Source organism: Galeopterus variegatus, unplaced genomic scaffold (genome assembly GCF_000696425.1).
Source record: "Galeopterus variegatus unplaced genomic scaffold, G_variegatus-3.0.2 Scaffold2300, whole genome shotgun sequence".
Lineage (NCBI taxonomy): Eukaryota > Metazoa > Chordata > Mammalia > Dermoptera > Cynocephalidae > Galeopterus > Galeopterus variegatus.
In genome coordinates, this window is record NW_007728411.1 from 218,743 (window position 1) to 234,629 (window position 15,887).

The following is a 15,887-nucleotide window of genomic DNA, read 5'->3' on the forward strand; positions in this document are numbered from 1 at the left end:
CAGCGTGCCAGTTCTCTCTGCTCGGAATATCACATGCAGGAGAATGGCACTGCTGGGGAGGGTGCGGGGTCCGGGTGCTGGTTCACTTGCGGGGCTGCTGGATGTGCTGTGTTCTCGGGGCAGGGTGCTTGTCCATGGAGGCGTGGGGCTTCTGGTGAGCCACCTGCGCGGCTGCAGGGGGGAAGTCTTTGTCACCCTGTCAGGAGACACAGAACACAGAGGCTGATCAACAGTGAACGTCTGGGCGAGTGTAAGAGGAAGCCCCCCACCCCAGCGTCCAGCCCCCGTCCCTGCAGCATGGGTGGGGACTGAGTAGGTGATGAAATGGTGAACCCATCAGCAGGCAGAAGCCTGTCTCCTGTTGGCTGGAGGGGGTCTGGAAGCTCTCATGGGTATCAGAGCTGGGAGCTGCAGGTGGCACTGAGGCCAGGCACCATCAGGACGGTGAGAGTGCTCACTGCCCCATGCCACAAGACACAGGCACCGTACCACTCACTCGCAACGAGGTGGGTGCAGCAGCTTTCTTCTGCTAGGTCTGTTTTGTGAACAGACCATCTGATCATTTGAATGGGGGCAAGACAGGGCTAAATCTAGTCTGAATTCAGATTTGCTGCCACAGCTGTGAGCCAGACCTGGATGCTGGTTGGGAAAGAAAGTCACAGGCAAGGGCTGAAAGCATAAAACAGAGCAGATTTGACCTGCTGAGTCTCGGGGAAGGTATCTGGCTGTGTCCGGGATGAATCAGCTTCTCGTGCCATCAGTGGGTGTATGACTGGAGCTGGGGCAACTGGCTGAGGTGTGAGCTCAGACTTGTGCTAGCATTCAATTTTCTCACATGTAGTACATATGCCACCCGTCCGTGCAGGGTCTCTGGGTGGCTGTGGTCACAGCTCCACCGACAGTGAGCTGTCCCCAACTATGGCATTTTCTTCAGACAACATATGATAAAGATCGAATGTCCTGAGGGACATGGATGGCACTCTGTGGGAATTTGCTGGTGGAAAGTCTGTAGTTAAGACAAAAATATAGATCTCACCAGAAGGGGGCTCTTCTAAGGTAAAAGGTGTGACAAAAACCATGAGTTCAGTGCACGGTTGGCAAACAAAAGCAGCCACAAATGGGTCGTAAATGAAAGGGCATGGCCATGCCACCAAAGCTTCATTCGTGGACACTAAATCTGCGTTTCATTAATTCTTATGTGTCATGACATGTAATTCACATTTTGATATTTTCAATCATCTAAGCATATAAAGACATTCTCAGCACACAGGTCACTTAAAAATGCCTGGCCTGCGGGCCCTAGCTTGTGACCCCTGGCTCAGTCTGAGGAGGGAGGTGGTTCTGCAGCCTGTGTGGCTCCCATCTGCTGAATCACACGTTCTTAACTGCAAAAGCACAAAAGCTCGCTGGAACGTGAGCGCCCAGGAAGCCCCGACCCGGGTTAGATGCGCAGTGTTGTCTGGTTATTCCAGGCAGAGCTGAACGGGAACAGGAGGAGTGGGGGAGGGCGCACTGGGCTGAGCTGGCGGCCACTGCAGATGCTGGCGGAGGTCGCGAGGAGCTCTTACCCGGGCGACAACACCAGAGATGAACACAGTCGGTTTGGGTGGACTGGAAGACAAGATGGGAGAAGGCGGGTTTACAGAACAATTCACTACAGGTGAGTGCAGAGGCAGGCACCGTGAATGTGGACCAGACTGTTTTTAGGGGTGGAATCAGCAGTGGCCATTTGGGCCACTCTGAGGAGCAGGGAGGGGATGCGGGCAAAGCTCTTCTTCTGAGGTTTTCGTCATGTCGATTGGGCTGTGTGGCTCAGCAGCCTCCCTCTCCTGAGCTCAGGGCAGACATACAGTGAGAGAGGAAAAGAGATCGCAGCCAAAGGCAGAATTGCCTAAAAACACTTCATGTTTTTGTTTTTCTGGTTAATCCTCAGTGTTTTTGTTGACTAGCCAGGACAGGGATCCAAACCCTTGACCTCGTGTTAAAACACCGTACTCTAACCAACTGCGCTCTTAACCATGGGCAAGCCCAGCAGTTCTGGTTTAATGCAATTTTGGAAACGGGCGCTCCTCTGAGGCAGCTTCACACTGGGATACATTGGAGACTCATCAACCAAGGGTCTCCTTCCTAGCGTCCTCATGGAGCCCACGGCTGGCATGAGACCCTACATAAAACTCCAGGCCCCTATGGACCCCCACGTATTACACGTGTAAGGTCCTTGTGAAGCTGCTGTCACTTCTTAACATTTTAACTCACACTGAGCTCGCCAAAACTGGCACAGTACTGAGGAGTGGAACACAGCACCAGAGTAACACAGGTTCGTTGCTGAAATGCAGACAAAGCACGTTCAACTGCTACCACCTGGAGATAATCACTGTTTACATGGTAGACACCCTTCTAGTCTTTCTTATGGGTAGATGTACTTGCTTATTTTCTTATTAAATTTTTTTCTTACAAAAAGAGTGTTTTGTAATTTGCTTCCTTGACCTGAGGACCTGCGGAGCACAATTCAATGTTAGGATATACTGTTCCATGTATTTTTTTTGATGGTGCATATATCATAGATTAAAAACAATGGGACACAGTTTGGGATAGTGCACAAGGTGTATGCACCTCTGAAATGCCTGTTGGGACAGTGCCATCAGGGGGCAACTCATGGAGGTATAAAATAGACACACACACTAAATGGGACCGTAAGCAGGCTGCCCCTGACTAGTAGATCTTGCTTTGTGGAGGTGGAGTGGCAAACACTGGATGCAGAGAAAAGACAGGCACCAGCTTCCAGTAGCTTCCAGCAGCCTCCATGCCGGAGGCTCCCGACAAGCTCCTCGTGACACCCCAGCCCCACCATGCAGCAGCCGTGCCACCCATGGCTCTTGGGAACCTGGTTATCAGGAGTCTATCCCCAGCACTTGCTCCCATCTGTGTGCATACAGGTGTCCAGACCCCAGGGACCTGCCATGGGTCTCACTCTTCCACCCAACTGCCTCGAGACATCTCACAGGAGATGTGTGTGAACTGTGAGGGTAAAGGATCATGACGAACCTGCTCCAGCCGGAATGTCAGAAACCCAAATAACAGAAGCAGCCTCACGTTTGGCTTTTGACTGCTTGGGGCCTGCTGAGGCCAGTTCCCTCTTCCTAATACCCACTTCAGCATCTTGTCCTCATGTGAGCCCCTCAAGGAGACTGTCCCATCACGACTGCTGAGTGGCCATGCAAGACTATGAGGGCTAAAAGGGACTCCCGGTAATAACAATGACCCCCCCCCAAGTCCCGGCTTATTCCAGGGGTGTCAGGGAGTGTGGTTGCAGATTTCAAGGGTCTCCATAGGTATCTGTGGAGGATGATTTCTTCGCTAAACCCCTGATCTTACAGGAGGCACCTGTGTTTTGATGAGTCACCATCTAATCTTCTGAGTATTAGTGGCTTGTTAGTTTCTGCTCAGAAAGGGAGAGCGTGTCAAGGGAGAGCGTGTTGGACTCAAGAGTAAAGAAATGTACTTCCGATAGCAATCAGGGCAGTGGGTGGAGGTGAGGTGGGGCTCGTGGGGTGCGGTGATGAGCTGGTGCTGGCTGGCTTTGTAAACCAGGCTCTGTGCAAAGCGGCTATTCACTCAGCTGGGAGTGGTGTTTGTGACTCGGCCCAGAAGCTGGCACGAACAAAGGTCTGCAGGCCCCATCAAAGGGACTCAGGATGGAAGGAATGTGAACTTGGCCTTGTGTGTACCCCAGCAGGCTAATTCTGAAGCCAAGACAGGGAATGTGACTTGATGGCAGCAAGCTCAGGTCAGAGCAGCCTTTTGGGGCACAACCAAAGCAATGTGCATTCTGTCCGGTTACCTTGGGGCAAGGGAGGGGCAATGTTAAGATCCCAAAGACTTTATCTTGCACTGCTGTTTCCCAGTGCCTCCATCTGTTTGATACTGGTAAGAAATAAGGTTCTGAGAGAAGTAAAGGAAAACTCTGCATATCCAACACATTTGCAAGTAAGGCTCTTGCTTTAACATGGCACTTAAAAAAAAAAAAAAAGAAATTCAAGAACAATGCTGCATGTGCAAAGTCTTCTTTGGCCGAGAGAGAGGAGACTCAGGTGGGAATCAACAGGGACACCAATAGAGGGTCTACTTTAGCTCTGGTCAGCTCCAGGAAAATGTTGCTGCTGAAGATAGAGCCCAAGCTCACCCATCTCCTAAATTTGCTTTAAAACCAAACCTAGTTCAGCAACTAATTAAGAAAAACGGTTTACCATAATTTTGGCCATTTTTAAGTGCACAGTTCAGTAGCATTAAGTACATTTATAATGTTATGCAACCATCACCACTATCTATTTCTAGAACTGTTCGCCATCTCAATGAGAACTCTGTACCCACTAAAAAATAACTCCCTGTTCCCCACTTCCCCCAGCTCCTAGCAACCACCATTCTACTTTCTGTCTCTATGAGTGTGACTACTCCAGGGACCTCATACAAGTGGAGTCAAGGTTCATCTATGTTGCAGCATGTGTCAGAATTTCAATCCTTTTTGAGGCTGGATAAATAATATTCCACTGTATGTCTATACCACATTTTATTTATCCACTCATCCGCAGATGGACCCTTGGGTTACAGTGGAATTGCTGGATCATATAATTCTGTGTCTAACTTTTTGAGGAACTGCCAAACTGTCTTCCAGTGTTTGAACCATTTTACATTCCCACCAGCAATGCACAAGGATTCCTAATTATCCTCACCAACACATTTCCTTTTTTATTTTTGACAAAAGCCATTCCAATAGGTGTGAAGTGGTATCTCATTGTGGTTTAGACTTAGCTAATTTTAACTAATTTTAAGAATAAGCTTCCCTGCAGCAAAGAATAATAAATATCAATCTGTATTGATCATTCCTTCAAGGTCTTTAAGAACCAAAAGTCCTCCGAAAAAAATCCTTCTTCTCTTCTCTAAAACTGAAAAGGCCATCATCGCCTGTAAGAGCATATGGCAGCTGCCTGTGAACAGACGGCAAAAAGCTGGCCTGGTCCCTGGCATCTACCAGCCACGCCCACCTTCACAGAACTCTTCTTTCAGCATGGCACATGTCGCACTGCAGGTGTTCACCAAGCTTGGCCAGAGGCCCCTGAGCACAACACCGTTTTCCACCCACAATTATTGGCACCTTAACTTTGTAAACGATTGTTTATTACATTTATATAGTAAAAACACTTTTTAAAATCTTTGAGATATGATAGCTTAAACAAAGATTCACAAACAAGAAACCCTGGTAAGGAATCTGGGTACAAAGCTGTGCTTGCAAAAAAACACGTGTTTTAAATTCCATTAGTGTTCCATGCAAAGTACAACCTACATTTCTGAGATTCTATAAACTGTGGTAGCTGCTTTGAGGATTTATTTAATCTGATGAAAACCATTCTGACAGATGCTGTTTTGAAGATGCCACATTATTTTCTCTCAGGAAACAAGAGACAGTGAAAACTATCATCCCTATCCTATCATATCCTCAGGACTTTCCAGTCTTTAAAAACCATGCTTATTTAAATTTAAAGGAACTGCAAGCCAGGCAGAATTAGCCAGGATTAGAGTCGCAGTAGCATTCCCATACGTCAGCAGAAACCGCAGCTTTGCCACACCTGGGACTGAGTGGCTGCTGAATGTGTGTATGCACAGATCTCTGCTGTCCACCTTTGAAGAACCACGTCAAACTCTTAACAAGGTCATTTGTCCTTAACAAAAGTTCTCTGTTATTTATTTTCTAAATTTCCTTAACAAATAAGGCTTACGCCCTTTGGTGTTTCATGGAAACTGTAGATGGGCAGGATAAAATGCAGAAATGCTCAGTGAACTGGTGATCTGTGGAGTGCAGACATCACTGAGACTGAGTTTGATGGTCTTATCTTGAACTGAAAGTCTTGAGGGCTGAGGAACCTGAATTCATGTTTTTAAAACTCCCCTGAACTCCAGAACAGCAGTTATTGAAATAAATTTCAATATATTTTATTTAACTCGGTATATCCAAATTACTACCATTCCAACATGCAATCAAAATAAAATCATTGAGATGACTTGACTTTGTTGACTGTGTGTTCTAAGACTTCATGAGCTTCCTTGTCAATGCAGGTCCCCGATGCCGTGATTTTTCTGCCCCAGCTCTGAGGTGTAAAGCAACACACGCTGCACACTAGAGCTGGACGGAACCCTACTGGTGACCTGATCCAGCATCCCTCCAGGTGGAACCTGTTGCTGCATGTGCCTTCACACCTCTGCAGACAGGAGCTGAGGGCTCCCAGGGCAATTGGGGAAGTCCCCATGTGACCTGCATTCTGGCTTCCTGCACTTTGCTCAGAGGTCCCATCCCAAGTCTAACCTGGGACATTTCCCAGGCTCAAGGGCATGTCTTCAAATTCCTTCAGTTGCTCTCCATTTAGGTTCCAGTGTGGTTTCTAGATTTTGCCCAGAACTGCACGTGACACCCCACATGTGCCCACAGAGTCCTTACAGACCACCCGTGTTCTAATATGACTCTCTCCTGGGCTACAGAGAGCAGGTCAGCCCGAGGAAACAATGCTGGGCTCCCAGGAAAAACCGATTGCTAGTACTAGTCTCGTAAGATCACTGCTGACAGGCAGCTTGTGTTCAGAGTAATCCATGTCTGCTGACTTGCTCTCCCAACTTGTTATGTGGGGTCTTCCCTCCCTCCCTTTGGTGCAGGGGGAGCTCCTGCACCCCGAGAAAAATTCAAAGCCCTTCCTAACCAAAGACAGGACTGTGTGCAGAAGGGAGGCATTCGATGCCCATATAACTGGTTCGTCTGTTCCTCCCTAACAATCCTGGTAGGGATTAGGGTCAGCTTACTTACCATGCAGGGCCATTTTGGGATGGGAAGACCCTCTCTCTCTCTCTCTCTCTCTCTCTCTCAAGTCACTGATCCTACTGAAAATAGCCAAGATGCACAGGCTTTACTGGAGAGTTGTGCAAGTATTTAACAGAATCATTTCCATGTTAGCAGCTCTCATCTGTGTTCAAGGAAGACCACTCAAGCTATCCTCTGCAAATGCTTTATCCTCTTCATGTAAACGCACTCTAAAAATACCAGCGGGAAGTGTTCACACTGAAGGTGGGGACATAGCCTTTCACGCGCTTTTTTTCCTTTATTTTCCCTAAAGGATAGGAGTGATCTTAGGTGACAACAACTACTATCTGTCCATCACTTACTATGGGCAAGGCACAGAGTTAAGTGCTTTATTTAGAACTGTTGCATCTAACCCTCTCAACCCTGCAAAGCAGGAACTGTTACCTCCATTTTACAGACAAGAGGAGTAAATCAGAGAGGGTCAGTAATCTGCCTGAAGGTTGCACAGTAGGAAAGGGCTGGGAGCCAGACCTGGAATAAGGCACATGATCTTGCCCATGAACCCAAGCCCTCATTTTGGGGGGCTTAGTAGCCTCGATTTTTAGATTCTGTCTTCTGAATATGATTTAGAGATGCAGATTTTTAAGGTAAGCAATCTAAATGTAATTTGAGAGTCCCTTATTCAACCAGACTGTGCAATACATTCACATCTACTTAACTATTTACTTTCTGACTTGATAATGAATTTTTTTCTTAAAAACTATCATTTATATCTTTAGCACTTAACTAGCATACAGGGCACTTCCACATAAATTATTCACTCATCTGATTCCCCTCAGCAGGTGTTATTTCTATTTTATATTTTATAGCAGAAAGGCTGGCAACTTGTTTGTGGTCCTGAGAGCCAGGGGGAGCTCTCAGGCCAGTGCTAACATGTGAACAGCTTGACTGTTCCCTTTCCCATCCCACTGAAGACAAGAAGAAACTAATGAAAGTGACATGGTGGCCAAGGACGGTGAGAGGCCGCAGTGGGCTCAAGCTCCAGCTTACTTGAGCTTACAGTGGAACCCGGTTGTGTTCTGGGGAAAGGGCTCGGAGGAAAGGGGTCTGGAGCTGTCAATACTGAGCCCACCAGCTCCTCCTGCACCCCTGGCTTCTGATCACAGCCCAGGAAACAATGACGGAAGGAACCCTGGCCTGGACATTGACAGTGTCCAGCGGTAGCACAGCGCCATCTGGAAAGGACTCTGATGGCTGTCAGTACCTGGGAGGGGCCAGCACGTGGCACTACCCCTTCCTGGTTAGAAAGTACGTGGGTGCTCAGAAAGGGATTTTCCCCTAAAAATCTCCCAAAAAGTCAAGTTGCCTGGTGAGTCAGGGGGCAGAGCTCAGAAAGCTGCGAGAGTCTCGATTTCATTCTCTAAGAAGTTAAACAGTTCCATGAGAAGATACCTCTCCTGAGGCTGAAGCCACAGATGGGCCCTATTTAACCTGCGGCAAACCCACATGGAGTGCTCTGCTGCCCCCCACCACAAAGCCCCTCGATGGTACTGTGCACCAATAAGAGGGGAGGAAAGGGCACCAGTGGTCTCCCCAGTTCCAGTCCCACCAGTGGGATCTCTTCCTGTGCATCCCTCCTGCTGGGGTGGGGGGTGGGCGGGTTTAGCACTGGCTGGGAGGGACCTCACTGGACCACACGAGAGCTACGGCATCGCTCCCACGCCTCCACAGATACAGACTGAGCCCCTTCCACCAGAGGGGAGAACAGGTCGGAACAGCGGCTGCCCCCAGGGAGCTTATAGTCCAGCAAACAGTCCGAATGTCAAGTGGAGATGTACAAATGGCATTGTGTGCCAGGAGGGAAACAGAGGGCGCTGTGCTGGACACACTGGGGGGCTGCTTTGTAAAGGGGAGTCCATGCAGATCCCAAGAGGTGAAGCTTGAGCTGAGCTCCACATGTGTGCACGTGTGCATGACAGAAAGGAGGACACGGCGCTGGGGCACAGAGGTGGAGGGGCACGCAGTGATCAGCTTTCGCTAGCCCGGAGTGAGGACCGGGGGCCTCTTCTCCTACAATGACTTGGGGTGACTTGGGGTGTGGCCCAGCACGTGTGATCATTTACCCAGGAAAGCAGTCTTCTTGCTGACCCTCCTTATGAAAACTTGGGGCCCTTAAGGCAACACAAGAGCAAATTCTGAAACTCTATTTCAGTTTCACTCTGAATCTGTGGCTTACAGAAAAATATATTCCTACTGGGATGATTTAAAAAGAACATTTCCTAGTAAGTAGATGAAATACAAATCCTTTCCTGCCATTTTTAGTTCTTGAAATATCATCCTGACTTGGTCTTAATATATTTTTGTTATGAATTTCCTAGACACCAAAATAATAATTAGCGTGGCTGGTGAGCAGAGGGGAATGCCTCAGTCGACTGCGCCCAGACACTGCTTTGTAACGTCATTCTTCAAAGCTGACAGTCAAGGTTGCCCAGAACATTCCCACAAGATGGCACTGCTGGTCCTCTCAGTGTTGGCTCTCAGGGCCTGCAAAGGCACTGGCCGGCTCAGCCATCCCAAGGATGACTAGAAGACGATGGCCACCACAGGCAAGGGCACCTTAGAACAGGTGCGACCCCTTCTCCCTAAGGAGTGGTTTATTGTCAAGTGAGTCTGACGGAGGGTAAATACAACACAACTCAAGTGCTTTACGTACAATTCTAAACCCTAGAGAAAACAACCTGGAGCCCAATTCCTTCTAGATGTGATATATGGCATGTATAGTTGCTTTCAAAAGGGCACGGGCAGAGTTACTCTTCCAGTGGAGATCGTTTGAGCTTGTGTTCAAACTGGTCTAATAACACCTCGTTTTTAATGAGAAGACAGTGGTTTCACAACACTGGAATCAGAGTCTTCACATCTTTCAGTGAAGGGACTGTGACATAGCAATAATTATTCTCTGCTCTCTTAGTAATCCATCCCCTTACTCAGACATACTGATTTGAGGCTACTGTGATTTTTAGGGCAAATCCTTACCCCCAGCCTGCTCTGAGTCTGTCATAGAGATGAGGAACGGTCTGGGCTGGGTCCTCGTGAGGGAAGGATGCTCTTGTTTGGGGGTTCTAAAATACTCTTTAGATAATGTGCACCCACAGATATTTGGTTAGTTGCTGATCCAGCAGTTAAAACTTCACCTACCCACTTAGTTAGAGAAGGCTAAAACCCCAAGCACCGAGTGTGTAGGGTAAGAATGGCTTATACACAGACGATGTGCTCCACAGACAGTCAGAAGGTGGCGTGAGAGCCACTGACTGCTTCAGAAGGGGCTGGCAATCTTCACTTTACCTCTAGATGGGCTCAGAAAGCTACCCTAAAGCGCAGTACTCTTGACATTCCAGAAACCCCATCATCCAACTCACAGCTTTTCCCGTCTCCTTCTTCCCTCTGCTCTTATCGCCCCCTTTCCCTGGATGCAAAGGAGATAAAATAAACACAGTAAGCACCCTAGTTACTCATCTCGCATCTCGCAGACTGAATACCTAGTGAGTGTTTTGGGCCCATGAGTCTCTCATTCTTCACACACAGAGGAGTGACATGCTGTGACAGGAGAGACCCAGGCCATGACTCCCCTGGTGGGCTGGTGGGCAGGTGGGCGAGGGCGCTGGTCACTGCCTGTGCTGGAAAATCCCAGTTGTTTGCTGCTGCCTGGAGCTCAGAGGAGCTTCAGAAGCACCAAGAAAAGCTGTGTGATGGCGCGTTTGAGGGCCTGGGCTTCGGAGACTCACTTCAAATCTCAGTTCAGATGAGTAGCCTATCTGAGCCCTAGTGTCTGTCTGTAAAATCTAATACGACAGATACCTATTTCGCAGAGCAGTTGGGAGTTTCAGTGAAATAACATGTTCACTTTGCTGAGAATATGCCTCTGCTGACAGGCTCATATTGAATGGCAATAAGTACTGAATTAATTTCCTATATACACTCCAGAAGTTGCTTTTTTGTCTTTTAATGTAATCTAAGAATTCCTTTCTTCCTTTCTACCTAGAGAATTTCAGGGCTTCTTAGAGCTTCTTTGGAGAATGCCAGGATGCTCACTTGAATTTCCCACTCCTTTGCTGTCAGTACCATGCATTCCAGGGGGCAGGATTTGAGGGCACTGTGATGAGAAACAAGTTCTCAAGTGCCCACCCCGCTCCCAGCATCCTGCATGATTCAAGCGGTCTAGGGCAACAAAAATGACTGCCTCCTTTACTTTGCTATGTTCCAGAGAATACAACTTTTAGGAAAAACATAGGTTATCATTAAAGGCAAGGGACAAGTTTGAAAATTAAAAAAAAAAATTGTGTGTCTGTTTCACCACTTGGCAATGTAGAAGATGCTGGCGGGGGGCAGGGGGGCGGGAGCCTGCCTATTGGGTAGCTCCAAAGCTGCAGTGTTGGAAGACTGGCGGTAGGCAAGCCTCCCCTCAATGTGCTAAATCAGCATCTGTGATATTCGGAAAGGCTCTAGGGGCTGCCTAGGAAGTGCCCGCTCAAGGTGTGTCCTCCTATGGTTAGCTCATCACAAGAGAAAAACGTGCTGTCATCCAGCATAGCCTGAGAACAATCTAATTATCTGGGCCGGCCTGGTGGCGCACTCGGTAGAGTGCAGCGCTTGGGAGCTTGGCAGCACTCCCACCGAGGGTTCGGATCCCATATAGAGACCAGTCTGCGCACTGGTTGAGTGCGGTGCGGGTGCGATGCCGAGGGTTGCGATCCCGTTACCGGTCACGAAAAAAGACAAAAAGAAAAAAAAAAATCTAATTATCTGACAGTCTGTATAACTGCCGTATATGTATTAAAAAGGTGACACGCTACTTGATTTTAGTAAGTAACACTTAAACTTTGATTCCGAATACATCTGAAATTCTTTTGAATTTCAATTATGGCAAAATGCCAGTGAATAATAGTTAATGCTGATTAAACAGGTGCTGAGAATCAGGGTATTTATTGTCTATATCTTGAAATAAGATCTTCAGGTTCAAAGTTCAAGTTTTAAAATGGTAGGATTTTCAGGAGGATGGTATCCATGGTTCAAAGTACAAAGTGTGTATTTTATATAGGACAGCTAGTAAAAAGCTTTAGAAAGGAAAATGACCACATAAGTAGAAAAAAATCTGACAAGACAACTACTAATAGAATTCCTGCTAGAAAAGAAGTACACATTAATCAAATACAGACAACAAAAACTTCATCTGGTCTGATTCTACTCCCATCCCTGGTAGTACAGGTAGTTGACCTGAAATGGGACCAACTGTCACTGGGATGTTTTTGTTTAGATCCCAGAAATATAAGAAGAGAAATGCCAGATTTAACTTGTTCTCAGGATACCTTCGGCTGGTCTCATAGACATGGGAGGTATGCATCTAGCAAGAGTCAAAACTAAACACAGCTCAGACGAAAGTCAGGTACATCTAATGATGGACAAGAGCTTTCTCGTTTCTCTGTTGCTGAATTCACCAGTAACTACTCTTAATCCACCTCCACACGTGTGTCAGGGGAGGGTTTTGGTGATCTGAGTGTGTGGTCACTCCCTAGCCAGTCATGCTGACCTTATACGCTGCACTCCTCAGCCTCTGGATATGCAAATTCAATTGCTGTGTGATTGGAAATGCTGGCTCTAGGGACCTTCCTCAGATCATACCAAGTGCTCAGGCCTTTTCTGGAATTAGCAGAAAAAGGGAAGCAGAGTCAAGTACTCAGAATACTAAACCCACCACCAATTTTTCTTACTTTTTAAAAGCAGCTGGTGAGTTAGGGTAAATTCCATTCAATCCAAGAGCCCCATCCTCACCCCTCACCTACATGTTTATAGCAAGTACTCCAGCATATTCAAACAGCCTGGGAGAACAGCAGTGTAGACTGTGGCACAGACTAGTGTCAAAGTCACTTAAAGTATGGATTTTGAGAAATGCACTCTGAGCCACTGATTGAAGTCCTCACTTATTCCTTGATACTGACTAGTCATGATGCTCTGATGATCTTCAGTGACTAGGTCACATGGGTAAATCAGTAGTCAGGGACCTAAAGTTCAGTTATGGCTTATTTATTAGTTGGTTTCATTTATTTATTCACTCACCATACACAAACACACACATACACGAAGATACTTCAAAAAGTTTGTGGTAAAATAGAATTAAAAGATAATTGAAATCTTTCCATGAACTTTTTGAAGACCCCCATATATATACATACATACACATACACATATGCATGCATATATATATATATATATGTTATATATATAGTGTCTACTAAGTAGCAAACATGCCTCAAAACCGGGAGGTATCTGCATCATCTCTGGAGCACCTCCATCTGTTTCCTGCCTGGTTGGTGGCTGGAGGGACTAGGAGTAGGTCCCTCTCCTCACCACCATCATCTCCCTCCTCCTCTGCACAATCAAGCTTTTGTTGTTCACCCACTGTACAGGGGCTGGGTTAGGGGCAGAAGATGGGTCCTAGAACACCCCATAAATATCATCAAAAGGCCAAAGGGGCATGCTTGTGAGGTTTAACAGAAGCCAAAGTGGAAAACAGGTCATCAACAGGGCTTGTCCTTGTTTAGATGTGTCCAGTCTCTGTGGCAACCATAAGAAAATGGAGTATGTCCTTATCAACAGGAAGACCAATACTCCATCGAGTATGCAAATTCCCCCACAGCTGCCCCTGAGGACGTGTGGGAACCACAGAATCCCCACGAGCTTGGCAAACAAGGAAGGATTCCAGGTGAGGAATGAAAGAGCGGGAGCAGGGAGCAAAGCAATATCCACACGTGCGCTGCACGGGGCCCATGCCCAAAGAAGACCCCCACCTCCTTCCTTCCAGTGGTCCTTCTGCGCGTCTCTCTCCTTGAGGCCCTTTCCTTTGCTTTCCATGGGGACAGCCAGAAGGTCTGCCTCACCACCTATGGATCCACCAACGATGCGGTCAGTGTGCCTCGTTATTTACAGTGAGGTGGCTGATGATGGACGCCGAGGCAGACCCACGGGGCTGCAGGAGAACAGGGCCAGCAGCAAGAGACCTGGGTTCTCACAGAGAGCTGGCTGGCAATGGGCACTTGAGTTAAACTCTTGCAGTCTCAGCTGCCTTATGGGAAATGAGGAGCTAAGCACTCCTCCGGTGCTCGTGGGACCTGGGAAGACCAAATGAGCTCCCACGTGTCATCACTCATTAGACGTAGAAGGGAACTGTTATCAAGTCAGCGTGTAAACCAAAGCAGATTTAGACAGCCCGAGTGACAGTTTGGAGGAGGGGAGGACTGGATTATGGTTATAAAAATAACAGTAGAGCAGCACCGCCCTGCGTGTGGAGGACGGCCCCAAGTCCCTGGCAAGGCTCAGGGCCCCAGTGTGGGCCTTCCCGGGGCTGTGCGGAAAGGGCTGAACTCTGCCAGGTGAGATGCCCTGGAGAGACGGTCACCAGCACAGAGAGGGTGGCCGGGACAAAACCCTGGGTGACCCCTCAGCAGGGTGAATGCTGCTAGGGAACATCAGGGCTAAGTATAAACCTGGCATTTAAGAAAGCAGAAGAGAATTTATACGTTATAATTCTCACTTTGAGAAGGTACACACGAGGGGACACCCCCTAGAGCACCCTCCTGCTTCCGCCGCAGCTGGGCAGGCAGGTCCACCCCTCTTACTTCTCAGGCCCATCTGTTCCCTGTGACAGAAAGTATAAGAACAGTGTGGCTGTGCTTCAGAGGAGTCTGAGAACCACCACGACAAATGAGAATGACCTAAAGAGGTTGGGGCAAACAGAAGAACTGGAGCCTTTGCTTTTTCTTTTAACACCTGCTGGGCCCTGCAGGAAGGGGTGCTTTGCTTGGGCTGGGAGAGGGAAAGGCCATTTTTGGTTGAAGAGTAGGCTCTGGTTGGGGAGCTCCAGCTGGCTCGGTTGAGCCCCTGGGGTGGACGGGATGCACAGGGCAGTTAGCATACGTGGATCTGTGCTCAGCACCACTGTGCCTGAGCTGTGCATCTGGTAACTATTCACTGACAACCCCCCGGTGCCCCACAGAGCTCCGTGCTGCAGCCTGACTGCATGCGGCACTAGGTCTGCAGGGTGGTATGGGCTCAAGGCAGATTGACCTGCTTTGCAAGCGAACTCAGGGCCCCTGTTTCTCTGGGCCACATGCCATAGATAAGATAGCCCTACAATTCTGCATTTTGTTATCCAAAACCAGATCACATTACCTGACCAATACACGTCCTCCTGTGGCCCATGGGAGAGAAGGTTTGACATCAGAACGATCCAAGAAATCTGGGCCATGTGGTCCCTGCTCTGGAGTAGCAGGGTGTGAACCACTCGTGCTTCACTGTTCCATGTACTCCATGAGCAAAGCTGTCATCTGGGAAACCGGAGGGAAGGACCCCAAGGAGAGGTGACACCCAGAAGGAAAACTATGGAGTCTGGGTGGGGCACGTGTGTCCCCGGTCAAGCCCCGAAGCATCTGTCTGCTATGGGACACATCTCCGCAGGAGACAGAATGCAGTGCTTCACACGAGGTGTGTGAGTGAAGGGCCCAGATGGTAATCGTCTGTTCCATGCCACCTGTTCCACATGGTGGACGTGGGACGGGATGGAGCCCTAACTCAGAACATGGCTTCAGAATAAAGTTCTACCACGTACAAAGAATGGGAGTTGGAAGTGTTCTTTTCAAGCTCAAAATGCAATTTTCACTTTTTCTCAGCATTTGCCTCAATAAGGTACCAATTTGAATATAAAGAAAAACCCAGCATCTTCATGGTTCAGTAACAGGGCTGAGTGAGATGGGGCCCTAAACACAGTTATTGGGGACATAAGTACAAACATTTTCTGCACAGTAGCCTTCAAAAATCATTGCAATGGCAGATGGCATTGTGTTTGTCTTCTATTTTTTCTTAAAAAAAAAGGGGGGGGGGGGGGCAACCAATCCACTGCTGCCTGCTGTCTCCTCTCTGACCAGAAGGGAAAACGCACTTTATTCAGGGCGACAGAATTACACCTCACCTTTATCCCTAGGATGGTGACGTG

General features: G+C 48.0%; 1 protein-coding gene across 1 annotated transcript in view; it reads right to left on the minus strand.

The window, feature by feature from the left end:
* DAP (death-associated protein) overlaps window positions 1-15,887 on the minus strand; it is a gene marked incomplete at its 5' end in the record, with an annotated part of 48,644 nt that continues 32,757 nt past the window's right edge. The window contains 2 exons of the mRNA XM_008581220.1: window positions 1-196; window positions 1,569-1,611. Of these exons, the coding sequence (XP_008579442.1) occupies window positions 83-196; window positions 1,569-1,611 (157 nt within the window). The remainder of the gene's footprint in view (window positions 197-1,568; window positions 1,612-15,887) is intronic.